At 44.0% G+C, this 15,981-nt stretch overlaps 1 protein-coding gene across 3 annotated transcripts in view; it reads right to left on the bottom strand.

Annotated features, from left to right (window-relative positions):
- Exoc2 (exocyst complex component 2) overlaps nt 1–15,981 on the bottom strand; it is a 210,392-nt gene that overhangs the window by 111,362 nt on the left and 83,049 nt on the right. For all 3 annotated transcript variants that reach the window (XM_074082998.1, XM_074083000.1, XM_074082999.1), the window contains 2 exons: nt 15,689–15,791; nt 11,133–11,251 (listed from right to left, as the gene is read on the bottom strand). In XM_074082998.1, the coding sequence (XP_073939099.1) occupies nt 11,133–11,251; nt 15,689–15,791 (222 nt within the window). The remainder of the gene's footprint in view (nt 1–11,132; nt 11,252–15,688; nt 15,792–15,981) is intronic.

Raw genomic sequence — 15,981 nt, 5'->3', positions numbered from 1 at the left:
CATGTACTCATATTTTCAAAAATTACATGTCTATCCCACCAGACCACAAGCTCCAATAGCCTACCAAATATTCAGTGAAATAGCACCACTGAACATTCAGTCCCTAACACAGCATCCGGCACTCTGGTAACCAACCCTGGTCATACCTGACTCACCTGCACTCTACCTCCAGAGATACTTATATAGTTGGGACAGAGGAACAGAAGCCAGAAATTGACGGGCATTAAGAACACCCTGGAGATTCTGATGGGTAGTCTACTGAACAGAATAGACTCAAAAATTACTAGTTGAACCAACAGTAATTTGTTTCTAAGTATTCCCAAAGACTATGTGTGCCATTTTCCCTTGTTACAAACATAAAATTACCAATGACATTAATAGGAATTTTGACACGGCATTGATTGAGGGGTATTTGGAGGGCTAGAAAGCTCTGAGGGCGTAGCTCCATGGTAGAGTACCCCACTAACAAGTGTGAGGCCCTGGGTTCAATCTCCAGTGTGTGTGTGAGGGGCAGGAGGAAGAAATCTATTAACAGAGAGATTCTTGGGTTATCTGAAATATCAAACATAGAAAACAACAGAATCAGAACTGCAAAGAACTTAGTTAATTTATGACAAAAGTGCGCTACAAATGAACAATGGCCATCATTCTGCTATCCATCTCTTGTACCAAGACTATTCTCCTGTTACTTCCCAACCTTCCTGGGACTTGAGCAGCAGCACTGTTTCTGAATTTATACTATCTAACTCAGGCTCAGGCCACTGAACTTCACCTGCCAAGGTCATCAACAGGGCAGTGCTCTTCCAGTGTATCTTAATAAGCTCAGTGACCATTCCTTCCTCTGACTTCCTGACACTGTGCCCTTCTTATGCCCTCCTGCCCCCGGGGTCACCCCTTCATTGTCTCCTTTGTCACCTTCCCTTCTTCTACCAGCCCTTTAATTGGGGCTCCTCAGAACTTTTCCCTGAGTTTCTTCTTTTTCCATCTTAAGGGAATGCATCACTCAAGTCTCTCACTCTTTAAATCAGATATCTACTAGGCATCTATCACTTCTCACATAGCAGGCAATTCCAAACCCACCCATCCAAACAAAAGACAGAATTGTTTTCCTTCCCTAAGTGTCCTGACTCAAGGGTGCCATCAGACCAAGTGAGCTACCAAAGGCAGACAGCCATCTGAGAGACCCCTTCATTCTTTCTTCATTCTTCCAGCACCTGGTCCTACCCATTCTGCCCAAATAGCTGCAGAATCTACATACTATGCATTCCTACCACCTCCACACAGTCAGATGCCCAAGTTACCCACCAGCCTCTTACCCAGATTCCCAGCTCTGCTCTTGCCCTTCTTTTATGCCCACATGCAAGCAGAGTCACCATCTTCTAGAAGAAGTCAGATCACATCTTTCCCCTTCCTGAAATCCCTCCGTAGATCTCTCACTGTGTCGGAGACAAGGCTCCCTTTGTGAGCCATTCTGTCTTGACCTTGCCCACGGTTGTTTGTCCCAACTTCTCCACCTCCAGCACAAGATGGCGCCGTCCCTGCTTCTCTTCCGGGAGTTTACCTTGCCGCCGGCGCGAACATGCACCCTATCAGAAGTCCTATAGTAGAACCAGCCAACCAGCCTGCACCTCGTCGTACCCCTCACTCCCGCAGCACATAAATACCCCTGTGTGAACAATAAAATTTTGCAGCTTGATCAGAACTCCTGTCTTGCTGTCTCCTTCGTGTCTCTTGTCCCTTCATTCTTCCCCTTCTAGGTTCGCTACCCACGCTGATGTGTCCTGCAGGACGGGACATCTGGCGCCCAACGTGGCTGTAGCTATTCCTGTGATTGCGGGGAGAACACCGTCCTCTGGAAAGGCTTGGCGCCAAGCAGAGTTCGCGATCGCCTCGGCTAACGCAACCGAGAGACAGATCCAGGAGGAGAGTGAGGACGGCGAACGGTGAGTGACCCACCATGGGACAAGCAGTGTCGTCACATGATTTGTTTCTTTCAGGCCTCAAGGAGGCCCTCAAGACACGAGGGGCGCGTGTTAGGAAAAAAGATTTGAGGTCATTTTTTTGTTACATAGGAGATTTATGTCCTTGGTTTCCTCTCGAAGGAACCATTGATGGTAAGAGATGGCTCCGGGTCGGAGACTGTTTAAAAGACTATTATGAATCTTTTGGCCCCTAAAAAGTCCCTGTGACCGCCTTTTCTTATTGGAACTTGATTAATGAAATACTCAAAAGTGCTCCCTTTGATAATGGTACCTTAAGACTTGTTAAAATCGGGCAAAATGCTATGCAGACGGCTTCCCGCCCTCCTTCCAGGTGTCCTTCCGTTTCTATTGATATAGATTCTTCACAATCTAACTCAAAATCTGATAACCCTGCCCCACCCCAGGACCCAAAGGATAAAGAAATTACCCACCTCTACCCAGTCCTAAACCCTGATGATGCCTTAACTGCTGAAGAACAGGCTACCCTTGAGGAAACAGCTGCCCGTTACCGTTCAGAGCAAGACCCGTCCTTGACGGACCCCCCTTTATACACTCCTCCTGCCTTTTGTGCTCCGGCCCTGCAAGGGCCTACTGCCCCTCCAGACATTTTCTCTCCGCTTCCCTTACCTAACTTAGCCCCCTTACGCGAGTCCCTCCAACACAGACGAGAGCAAATTAAACTTTTAAAAGAATTAAGGTCTCTTGACCTTGAGCTTCGCTCATTAGCTTTAGACACAGAATCTATATGTCCCAGCCCAAAACAGTCTAAAATAAAAGCTAAGCCACACCATCGGGCTGTTCTCGCCTTTCCGGTCACTCGCAGCCAAACAGAGACAGAGCTTTCCCATACGGAGAATAGGGAAAATGATGATAGGGACTCAGACTCAGACGAGGAGGAACACTACAATGCAGGAGAGGAACAAGAGGAAACAGGACAAAAACAAGGTTCAGAGGATGAGGAGCCCACCTCTAGGCAGGATGAAACCCAAAATGCCTATAAAAAATTAAGTCTACGCTTTCTCGAAAAACTTAAAAAGGCTTGTGCTCAATATGGTCCCACTGCGCCTTATACGTTGGCTTTATTAGAAAATCAAAGCACACAATGGCTTACTCCAAATGATTGGAAATTTCTAGCCCGAGCTACTCTCAGTGCTGGAGATTTCCTGCTATGGAATGCAGATTTTAAAGAGCACTGTTGGGAAACTGCTCAAAAAAATCTGACTAAAACCTCTTCTAAATCCTGGACCTATGCCAAATTAGTGGGTAACACGCCATATGACACCAACTCTAGACAAGCATGTCTCCCTGTGGGGCTTTTGGCGCAAATTCAAACAGCTGGCTTACATGCTTGGAGACGCCTCCCTCAAAAGGGCTCGGCTACCACCTCCTTGGCAAAAATTCGACAAGGGCCCGATGAGCCTTATAGTGACTTTGTTGCCCGGCTCAATTTAGCTGCAGAGCGCTTACTTGGTCCAAGCAAAAGCGAAAGTGCCTTTGTTAAACATCTTGCCTTTGAAAACGCCAACCCAGCTTGTCAGGATGTTCTTCGACCACATAAGACTAAAGGAGAACTTTCTGACTTTTATTAGACTTTGTGCTGGGGTAGGTACGGCCCATGCCATGGGCCTAGCCATAGGTGCTGCCTTTACCAAGGCTCTCCATAACCCTGGCTCACAGACTTGCTTTAATTGTAATCAGCCTGGCCATTTTGCACGTAAATGCCCAAAGGCAATAACCCCCCAGATCGGGGCTCAAACCGAGGCTAAACCACCCACCACTCTGCCCTCGTTGCAGCAAGGGCCGTCACTGGGCTAATGAATGCAGGTCTAAGACTAATGCTCTTGGACAACCTATTTTTCCCCGCTTGTTGGAAAACTCCTCACGGGGCCAGCCCCTGGCCCCGATATCCCCCAGGACAAACCCAGGGGCAATAAGGTTTGTCCCTTCCCAAGCCCCCAACCTTCCTCAAAACCCTTCTCCACTATCTCTTCCCTCCAAAGAGCCACCCCAGGCAGTGCAGGATTGGACCTCTGTGCCACCACCGATACAATATTAGATTCAATGCAGGGACCCCAGATAATACCCACTGGAGTTGTGGGTCCCCCTCCATCTCACATGTGTGCTCTTATTCTTGGAAGAGCCTCCACCACCTTACAGGGTATACAAGTCTTCCCTGGCATTGTTGATAATGATTTTACTGGAGAGATACAAATATTAGCCACAGCTATTAATGGGGTTGCAGCCATTCCAGCAGGAACAAGGCTCGCACAATTACTTCTCCTCCCCCTACACTCAGGAGGCACCTCCACTGCCCAGAGCCTACCACGGGGGACTGCCTCCTTGGGGTCCTCTGATATCTACTGGGTACAACCCATCTCTCAGGAAAGGCCCTCCCTTACCCTAGTTATTGAAGGAAAAGAGTTTCAAGGAGTTTTAGATACCGGGGCCGACGCCACCATTATATCCCAACAATATTGGCCCCCGGGCTGGCCCCTCACCCCATCCTTAACTGACCTCAAAGGAATAGGACAATCAAAAAACCCCCTAGTCAGTTCTAAGGTTCTTCACTGGTCTGATAGGGAAGGCAACAAAGGAACTGTCACTCCCTTTGTTATCCCTGGTCTCCCAGTTAACTTATGGGGCCGAGATATCCTAAGCCAGATGGAAGTTATTTTGGCCAGCCCTAACTCCATAGTTACCCATCAAATGCTCCGTATGGACTTTGTCCCAGGCACGGGCCTTGGTAAACAGAGACAAGGAATAACTAAACCCATACTAGCCACACAAAAAACCAATACACAGGGGCTTGGGTATTTGGATTTTTAGTGTCAGCCCCTGACCCTCCTGTACCCCATGCAGATAAAATTATTTGGGAAACTCAAATTCCTGTGTGGGTGGATCAGTGGCCCCTTACCCAAGAAAAATTAAAGGCTGCTTCCATGTTAGTACAGGAACAGCTAGCAGCCGACCATGTAGAGCCCTCAACCTCACCATGGAATACTCCTATTTTTGTTATCAAAAAAAAATCAGGCAAATGGCGCCTTTTACAAGATTTGCGCGCCATCAATAGAGTCATGCGCCCCATGGGAGCACTACAGCCAGGTATTCCTACACCAGTAGCTATCCCCAAAGACTATTATAAAATGGTTATTGACTTAAAAGATTGCTTTTTCACCATCCCTTTACATCCTGAGGATAGACACTATTTTGCCTTTAGTCTCCCTCGCATCAATTTTCAGGGTCCTATGCAGAGATTTCAATGGAAGGTACTTCCCCAAGGTATGGCCAACAGCTCTAGTCTTTGTCAAAAATATGTCGCACAGGCAGTTGACCCTGTGAGAAAACGATGGCCACAAATTTACATCTTACATTACATGGATGATTTGTTGATTGCCGCACCTGATACTCATAATCTTAATGGTTGCTACCTGGATCTCTATAAAGCCCTCACTACCTTGGGATTACAAATAGCACCTGATAAGGTTCAAACACAAGACCCTTATACCTATTTGGGCCTTCAACTCCAAGGCAACCAAATCCAAACTCCCAAGATACAATTACGTGTAGATCATCTTCACACCCTTAATGATTTTCAAAAATTAATGGGAGACATTCAATGGCTAAGACCGTATTTAAAATTACCCACTTGTGTACTCTTACCCCTTAATGATATTTTAAAAGGTGACTCCCACCCCACCTCCCCTCGAAAACTCACCCCCGAGGCTCAACAGGCATTAAACCAAGTCACAAAAGCCATTACCCAACAGTTTGTTACACAAATTTCTTATAACCTCCCCCTGATCCTGGTCATTCTACATACTCCCCACACACCTACAGGAATTTTTTGGCAAAGGGATCCACATTTTAAAAATAAAGGTTGCCCCTTGTTCTGGGTCCATTTACCCACCACATCCTCCAAGGTTATTACTGTTTATCCTGCTCAGGTAGCTTCTGTTATTGTCAAAGGTCGTTTACTCTCTCGACAACACTTTGGCAAGGACCCTGATAAAATCTTAATCCCGTACACTAAAGACCAAACCCAATTTTTATTACAGACAGAAGACGAATGGAGCATTGCTCTATCAGGGTTTTTAGGAACAATTGATAATCACCTCCCAAGTGACCCCCTTTTACATTTTGCCCAATTACATCCCTTTATTTTTCCCAAAATTACTCAAAAGGCTCCCATTCCTCAGGCCCTCACTGTTTTCACAGATGGCTCCAGTAATGGCTGTGCGGTCTTTGTTGTCGGTAATCAACCTACTACCTTCGAGACTGCCTATCAGTCAGCACAGCTTGTGGAACTGTTTGCCATAGCACAAGTTTTTATAACCTTTCTCGATAAACCTGTTAATATTTATACAGACAGTGCCTACATTGCTCATTCTGTGCCCCTGCTGGAGATTTCACCCGCCATTAAGGCCTCTTCCAATGCGGCCTTTCTGTTTCATCAGCTTCAACAGCTAATCCAGACCAGACGCCACCCATTTTTCTTAGGCCATATCAGAGCACACTCTGACCTTCCCGGTCCCCTTACACAGGGAAACGCCCAATCTGATGCAGCTACGCGCTCTATCTTTCCAATCTTTGCCGGCTCCATCCAAAGAGCCACCGAGTTACACACTCTTCACCATCTAAATTCCCAAAGCCTTCGATTGTTTTGTAAAATTACCAGACAACAGGCACGAGAGATAGTTAAGGCATGCCCTGCCTGCACTATCTCCCTTCCCATTCAACATTTGGGAGTCAATCCCCGAGGATTACTACCCAACCAGGTGTGGCAAATGGATGTTACTCATTTTCCCGAATTCGGAAAAACCAAATATATACATGTTACTATAGATACCTTCAGTGGCTTTATTTTTGCATCTCCACACTCTGGGGAAGCTACCAAAGATGCCCTTTCTCATCTTGTTTCAGCCTTCACCGTTATGGGTAAACCTACACACATTAAGACAGATAATGGCCCTGCATATACCAGTTCTAAGTTTAAACAGTTCTGTTCTACTCTACAAATTTCCCATACTACTGGGATTCCTTATAATCCCCAGGGTCAGGGCATCGTAGAACGTGCCCACCTCACTCTGAAAACTTGGCTGACCCATCTTAAAGCCTCTACCCTTACCTTTACCACTCCCAGAGATTGCCTAAACCATACATTATTTACCCTCAACTTTCTCACCCTAGACAGCGACGGCCACTCGGCCGCGGACAGACACTGGCACCCCTCGTCTAACACTGTCCGCCCACCCGTCATGTGGCGCGATCCTCTTACGTATAAATGGAAAGGCCCAGATCCTGTCCTCATTTGGGGCCGAGGCTCAGCTTGTGTTTTGGATCAAGAACAGGCTGCCCCTAGATGGTTACCAGAACGCCTAATAAAACAGGTTAATGACTTAACAAAACCCAGGGAGAAAGACCCTCTCCCTGAGGACGCATTATCTTCTCTTACAGATGCTGTTCACACGCTGGATGAAGATTCTACTTGCGACACTCCTGCTAAACAGGTTTGCTGATGGAGGATTTCGGGACCCTGGCTTAGCCGCTCAAGAGCTTTTTGGTGCCCCCTGTGAATGCAGGGGAGGACACTTGTCCATAGCCCCCACCAGCTATGCCCTGACCGTGGATTGCATAACTAAGGTGGCTTATCAGCGTATAGAGCAAAACTCATACATTGGGGGATTTTGGCAGCCTTCTTGGGTATGTGTTAATAAACCAAAAGTCTCCACCGCTTCAAAAGAAATTAAAAATTGTTCAGCTACCTGTCACCACACTTCGGCAGTGCATAGCTCTTGCTATGCCCAAGCCTCTCTCTGCCACGGCAAAAACGGACAACAGTTTTTTGAGGCCATTCTTATTGCTGGCTCTGAACAAGGGGTCATAGGGGGAGGTAGCGCCGACTCTGTCGTGCAGATACCCGGCTTTCTCGGCCAAACCCAATATACCGTTCACCTCTCCGGCAAATTGGCTGGATGTGAGGGCAGCGCTGGCAAACCCTCCTGCTGGCCCCTTAAGGCCCCTACAGGGGTCTCTGACGGTGGAGGACCCACGGATGCTGTCAAACATCTTCAAGTGATTGAGCTTTTAAAACCCCAAATCCCCGAACTCACATATCACCCCTTAATGTTGCCTAAATCTCAGATTCCAGATTTAGATCCCAATACATTAGATATTTTGGGAAGTACCTTCTCCTTGCTTAACACTTCCAACCCCACCCTTACTAAGGATTGCTGGCTTTGCATGACCACAGGAGCAGTAATGCCCATGGCAATACCTGTCAACTCCACCATAAATAATCAGGATACCTGTCAATCTGGACTTCCCTTTAAAGTACAGCCTATGGATGCACCTACAGTATGCCTTCAAGGCAGGATGCAAAATAATTCTTATGATATTGACGTTGGGGTTAGTTCTTTTGGAAATTGCTCATCAGTTCTAAATTATTCCTCACCCACCCCAGTTCTTTGTCCCCCCAACGGTACAGTTTTTTTGTGTGGAGGAAACTCAGCCTTCCCCAGGCTTCCAGCAAATTGGACTGGTGGCTGTGTTGTTGCCTTATTACTCCCAGACATTACTGTTATTTCAGGAGATGAACCTTTGCCCATTCCTAGCTTAGACACCTTAATTAAAAGACATAAACGGGCAATACAAGCCTTGCCGCTCCTTGCCAGCCTTGGAATAATAGCAGCTATAGGCACAGGTACAGCTGGCTTAGGCACGGCTATACACTCTTACCGTCGCCTATCTCAACAACTTATAAATGATGTACAAACTCTATCTGGAACCATTAAGGATTTACAGGACCAAATAGACTCCCTGGCAGAAGTAGTCCTTCAGAACAGGCGAGGCTTAGACCTGCTAACAGCCAACCAGGGAGGTATCTGCTTGGCCTTAGGGGAAAGATGCTGCTTTTATGCCAATAAATCAGGCATAGTACGCACCAAAATTAAACAGCTTCAAGAAGATTTAGAAAAGAGACGAAGGAAGCTATTTGAAAACCCCCTCTGGACTGGACTTAATGGAATTCTACCCTACCTTCTTCCACTATTAGGCCCCTTGCTAGGTCTACTTTTAATTGTGATCATAGGGCCCTGCATTATAAACAGGCTGATACAATTCATTAAAGAACAAATTAACACCTTAGCCTCTAAGCCTATACAGGTCCATTATCATCATCTGGATATGGAAGACCGTGCTCCTGAGACCCTCCTTTCAATAAGAACTCGCTAAATGCTCCATCTGGGTTTCCAAATTTTCTCTCTGCCACCCCCTCTTCTTATATAACATTCTTGACCACTCATCACCCATTGGGCCCTCCTCCACTGGGCCCCTCTGCTTGGGGGAGGCAGCACCCAGGGATAGTGATCATAAAGGCTTTTCTAAACGAGGGTGCAGGTAAGACTGCAGGAGGGTGGATCCTAGGATCCCCAGACCCAAGACCTCTGTATGACATGCCCTGGTGCATGGCGGTTGGCATGCTCCTAAAAAATCCGCCTCCTCAAAAAACATGCCGAGGAGATTCTCTTGAGAACTTAGCAAGGACGCTTGCTTACAAAGCAAAATGATCTCCACCCTGAGGAACTGGGCCTCTGTCATCCCCTCTCAATAAGCCGACATATTCTGGTCATGTTTGTATAAGAATAAGGGGGAAATGTCGGAGACAAGGCTCCCTTTGTGAGCCATTCTGTCTTGACCTTGCCCACGGTTGTTTGTCCCAACTTCTCCACCTCCAGCACAAGATGGCGCCGTCCCTGCTTCCCTTCCGGGAGTTTACCTTGCCGCCGGCGCGAACGTGCACCCTATCAGAAGTCCTATAGTAGAACCAGCCAACCAGCCTGCACCTCGTCGTACCCCTCACTCCCGCAGCACATAAATACCCCTGTGTGAACAATAAAATTTTGCAGCTTGATCAGAACTCCTGTCTTGCTGTCTCCTTCGTGTCTCTTGTCCCTTCATTCTTCCCCTTCTAGGTTCGCTACCCACGCTGATGTGTCCTGCAGGACGGGACATCACTGCCCTCTGGATGAGGTCTGAACCCCTCAAAACAGTTACTGATGACATCTGTTATCTGGAGGATCCTAACTATAGCCTCAACTCCCTCAACCATCACATTCTCAGAGGCATTCCAGACTCACAACTGGCAGCCTTCTCTGGCAGGAAGCCCTGTACTCCTGGAATGGCATCTTTTCTCCTCTCTTTCAACTGGTCAACACAGACATCCTTCAAATCTCAAACCAGGTGCCGCTTCCTTCGGATATTGGAATACTTCCCTGATCGCAAAACCCTGTCAGATTCTGTTCCTAAGTGCCACCATGACACTGAGAACTTCTCCAGTCTTAGAAAGTGGCACACTGTACCTGCCTTCTCCTGCACTATACTGTGAGCTGGCATGGAGTGAGGCTCTTGAGTATTGTGCTAAACACTAACAGTGTTTAGAGTACAGTAGGCATTCAAAACATTCAGTATTTGTTGAATGACAGGATTATAAAAGTCAGTAAACCTGCATGCAAATATAGTTTTAATTTTTTTCTCAGGGTCTTTCCACAGGTGGTGCCCTTTCCTAGGCTGGAGTCTCCCTGGTAAACTACTTCTGGTTCTCAGCTACTATGGAGCCTTCCTGAGACTGTTTCCCAAACCAGCCATCAAAACATTTTCCTCAGCTACTCCCCTTCAGAATACTGTTACTCTCTTTTATCACTTGTCTCAACTTTTTATTTGGCTAGTCACATATTTAACAGTTTTCCCTTCCTCTGACAGTAACTCCATGAGGCCGCGCCTGAGTCTGTTTTAGTTATCACTGTCTGTCTAACACTTAGTGCTTGCCTGGAAAAGACAAACAATGACTGGGACCAACGTTTACCAAGTCCTAATATAATGCCTAGCATCATGCTGCTCCTATGAAATGTAACCAATCCTTAAGATAAACCTTTGTCAACAATGCTAGCTAGTCACCCATAAAAATAGACACATCAAAAGAGTTATCTCCCTTCTCTCTGTCACCTACTCTTAGATATAATATTCTTTAGAGTGGGGCAGGGACCAAAAAGAACAAAGAAGACAGGTACAGATACCAAGAAAATCGGGAGCATTCCCAAAGTGTATTAAAGTGACAAGAAAAGGTGGAATACAAATCAGAACAGAAATCCTTGCCTTTCAGGTCCTTCACATAGCCTTCTTTGCAACTGTGCATGAGCTGAAGGATCCACTTGTGCTGGGCTCCAATACACTGCCAAGCAGGGTCACCAGGTGCATGAAGGTCAGACAGATACCTGAAAAAGCAAGTCCAAGACCTCTTCTGTTACAAATGAGAGCAAAAGGAAAAGCTAGCATTTGTTAAAATCCCTACCATTTTTCAAAAAAGGACTAAAATTTTATCAATTAGCAAAGCACTTGCCAATATTAGTCTTTAATGCTTAGTTCTAAAGAAATATATTCAAATCTCTTTTCTTAACGATAGTAAACAAAAAAACTGTAGTTTTGCAAATCTAGATTTTTGCATAAGAGACAACTAAAAAGACAAGGACAACTTCACAAAGACAAAATGATCCTACTGATTTGGTGATACTATTTATATCTTTACCTAGTTCTCAGTATTTCCACATAGTCAGAAGTCAGAAGGGTTTTTTGCTTTGTTTTTTTTAATTCCTTTCTGGTATGAAACTGGGCCACTAGATGGCAGTGTGACATTGTTCTCTGCAACAAGCTAAATACCCAGCAGCTGAAGTGCTCTCAACATGAAGAGATTTGATGGAGTGCACTTAAAGTCTAAGCTAATTTGTGATTGAGAACATATTTCTCTAGAAGATATAGTATAAATGGATATTTTCTTAGCTTTTAAATCATTCATAAAATCTTTAAAATCTTCTTTGTACATAAAATGCCCAAACTCATATAGATAATTTAAACATATTTCAGTTGAAATTTTTCTGCCAAATATTAAAGATTTGGCCCTTGGCCCTCATAAAGTAAGTACATGTAACAACTTAAATTCAATTAAGTCAACTCCAAAAGCATATTCAAATGAATTCATTGTCTTTTTAAAATTTTTTTATTGTGACATTATTGTTGTACTGGGGGTACATTGTGACATTTACAAAAGTGCTTACAATATATCTTAGTTAAATTCACCCCTCCATCATTCTCCTTTATAACTCCTGAATTTATTGTCTTAAAGTTATTCGTAACCATAAACTCTTTCGTCTTGAGGTTAAAATCTGTGGTCGATGGTAAATGTTTATTAATGGTTGCAAGCTGTGACCTTAGCCAAATCTTAATTACTCAGGGGCATGCCTGATGCTCCCTCCCACATTTCTTCAGTAGTGGGTAGTCATTACTCAGACATCTCAATTGACAGTTAATTAGAGAAGAACAAATCCATTTTTATAATAAGTTAGCAGCAAATAAAATCTTGAGACGCAGCGATCTGCACTGACCCTGAACTCCACAAACTAATAGGAAGGCCCTGTTTCTGAGGATGGTAGGACCCTGATCACCTGCAGAAGGGCCACTGAACAGCATGGCTCCCTCTGCATGGCATGCCTGCCTGCCTTTCTCCTTCTCCCTGACTGTCACAGGTTACAAGCAGGCAGTGTCTGTGCAATGAGGAAAAAACAAGTCACTTAGAAGGAAGGATTTCACTCATGTTAAGAAATCATCTAAGACTCCTCATTTCTGAGACTACCATCCTAACAGAAGACCAGTCTAACACAGTATATTTGGCCTGGTATGAGGAATACACTCCAAAGTTTTAAAATCCATTTACCTCTTCCTCTCACACCAGGCTTTCTTCTTCTATATCTGGAACATAAATACAGCAAATAGTACCTGCTGGCTTTCCTTCCCAAAGAATATGTGCTTTTCTATTCTTTCTTGCTGGTGCTAATTTGTTTCAACAATCTTCCTAAATACGCCTGCTTTATCTCCAAATACGTCAGCAAATCTCTCCCCTAACACTTTCACTCACATAACCCTCAGATTTGGTGTTAGTAGCAAAATATAGGAATAATCTTTTAGAGAATATTTGATATTTAAATATAGGAGTGTAGCTGGTTGTTATGAGGGTGCTTTGGGCAAGAGAAATCAATAAGCTTGATTCTTTCAAATTACGAGTCTCTCTAATACATTATTAACTATGTCCTTGAAAAATTTAATAATAACCTCCCTATTGTCTTATTTCTGGGTGTTAAATTAAAGGAGTTTGGAAGCATTTCATAAAAGGTAAAGTTCTCAGAAATTCTAGAGAATGTGTCAGTTCTACAGAACAACAGCTTGTTGTTCTAGGCTCTTCCAATAAACTTCTTTACTTTTAGAATGAAGCCTAAAAAATTAGTAGTTTCATTACATAAATTTCTGTTTAGAATGTAACACATGATATTGCTTTCTTTTAAAACAGGATACTAGAGAACACTTTTTTAAAAGACTTAGGAAAAAAATGAGGTAAAGAATGTTAATTATGATGGACATAGGCTCACTGTTTTAGAATTTAAGAATTGGAGTTTTCAGTCATACTCTGAATGATTTTTACCAATTTCCAGGAACAAAACCCCATTGTTGTAGGAGGATTAAGTGGAGCCCTGCATCTTGAAAAAGCTACAGTGTTCCTTACCAACACCAGGACTAGAGCAAGGAGGAACTCTATAGTCGGGTAAAATAATACATGTGAGTCGGGCAACGCACGAGGAATCTGATCTTCAGCCATACAGTGCGCAGCGTGAATCTCAAAAGACACAAAAATGGCTGTACTTCCATTGATGATAAAGTTATCTCCATCCCCACCTCGGACCTAATCACCATAGATTTTTCGTATAACAAATACTTGACGTGGTTCTGTTCTTGTTTTTCTGCTCATTAAAGGCTAACTATGTAATTTTTAGAGGGTATTTGAATTTCAGTCTCTTCTCAAAGCATCAGAAATAAAGTAATGATTAAAAAATAAGTAAGCTATTATTGACATTGTTGTTTTCCTTTTAAAACTGCAGGACAAAAAGCTGTGAAACAGGCCATTTAAAGGCATCTCTTTTGACACCATCATCTCTTGTTACCCAATGAAATAACTTAGACATACATATTGCACATTTGTTATTCATACAGGTGATGTTCCACTCAGAAAGAACTTTACACCCAGCAAAATTGCAAGTACTGATGTAGGCAAATTTAATATAATGAATGAGCAAGTAAGTAAATCACTAAAGTGCAACCAGTGAGGCAGAGGAATGGAATACAGAGAGCAGAGATAGAGACACCTGCTGCTTGCCAGCATGGTTCTGCACCAGACACTCCACCCTCCTGGAACTCTGCTCCTTTATATGTGGAAAATAAAGCAGTGGTGTAACTACTGTGGAGTTTGTTTGTGCTTTAAACTTCTGTAATTCTGTAAGTCAGGAAAGTCCCCAGGTACATCCTTTCATTATGGAGGCAGCCAAAGAAAAGCAAGGGTAGGCTTTGAAACCAGACAAGCTTTGGTTCTTCCCAGGCAAGCTTTGGTTTTTTGGCCTGTGTAAAGAACACAGTGCAAGTGCCCCATCACTAGAGAGGAAACAGAATCACCCAGCCCAGGCTGGGCACACAGCCTGTGTTCTGCAGCAGCACAACAATCAGCTGCACTGCTCTCTGGTACCACTGCCAAAACCCCTGCCCACCTTCCTCCTGGGCAGCATCAGCGTACTGCCAGGGACAGTGACTCCTGCTCCAGTGGTTCCTTCACCAGGACAAGGTCTGAGTTGTGAGCCCTCTGTTCTACAACTATACACATGGCAGCTTTCAGGCCATACCCTCTTCCGTGCCTGCAGCCCATTTCCAAAGGTCACTTGGTGACCATAGCCAAATGCAAATATCTATGGTGAACTATCATTTTATTACTGAATATGCAATAAACTTCCCTAATTAAAGGGAAGTCATTAAATGTGGAAAATAACGGCTGAAAATAAAGTTAATACTTTTAATAGATACAAAAAGCTTATGATTTAGGTTTTGTCTCCAAACCCTGGTATAAACTCCATATATAAAAAATTGATTGACTACTGATTATGAGCCAGGTTCTGTGTGAAGTCCTTAAATGCATTCCTATCTTTGCATTGGGCTGTGTTGTCATGCCCATTCTACAGGCAAAGAAACTGAAGTGAAGACCTACCCCTACTGTGAGATGCTGCTTCCTTCCAAGACATTCAATTCATACCCTGTGATGTACATCCCTTAATATTACTGCTAATTTAAAAAAATATTCCCACTTAGTAACTTTATTTCTCTTTTACTGGTCAATATAGGCTTGTAAATTGAATATTCAAGGAAAAAACATTGCAGAATTTTCCCCATACATGAAATTCCCTCCCATTGTGGAACAGTACTCTGCCTTTTGTCCACACAGGAACCCCTACCTCATGGCCCATGGCCCTCACAGAGTGTTCACCTCCCCATAAGGTTAGCTGGCCCACTGGGCAGTGGGAAGAAGAGGTGACTGAGCAATGATGTTGCTTTTCCTTCGGCCAAAATGGCAGGTTTTCTTGCCTTTAAAAAGAAATCTATAACTAGTCCCAATTCAGAAGGATTTTGATGTCCTATACTAGATACCCCTAAATTTCTGCTATTTGTCTTCCCTTTCACCAATTCATCAGTCTCCTAATTTCCCTCAAATTAGCTTTAAGAGTTACAGGATAAACCCAATACCACACACATATATACAGTTCATTAAATTCTTGTAGAAACTGTACCTTATATAACGTTTTTGGTCGTGCAAGGTCGATGGAGTCTCAAGCAATTTATCCAGAAGCAGTTCTCGTAAAGCTTCAATTCGTGTCTCTACTTCAGCATAATCTATTAGGGGGGTGGGGTGTAAGATTTACAGAATTGAAATTTAAAATCAAATTTTAGAAAGCAGGATAGTGGTTGTTTTTTTAGCTGAGAAGAGGCAACAAGGAACCTTTGTGAATTGATCAAAACAGATCATCTCAAGTATGTACAGGGTGTGCATTTGTCAGAATTCACTGACCTGTAACATGGAAGG

This window comes from Castor canadensis, chromosome 8 (genome assembly GCF_047511655.1).
Source record: "Castor canadensis chromosome 8, mCasCan1.hap1v2, whole genome shotgun sequence".
Taxonomy (NCBI): domain Eukaryota; kingdom Metazoa; phylum Chordata; class Mammalia; order Rodentia; family Castoridae; genus Castor; species Castor canadensis.
This window is presented reverse-complemented; position numbering and strand designations above follow the sequence as displayed.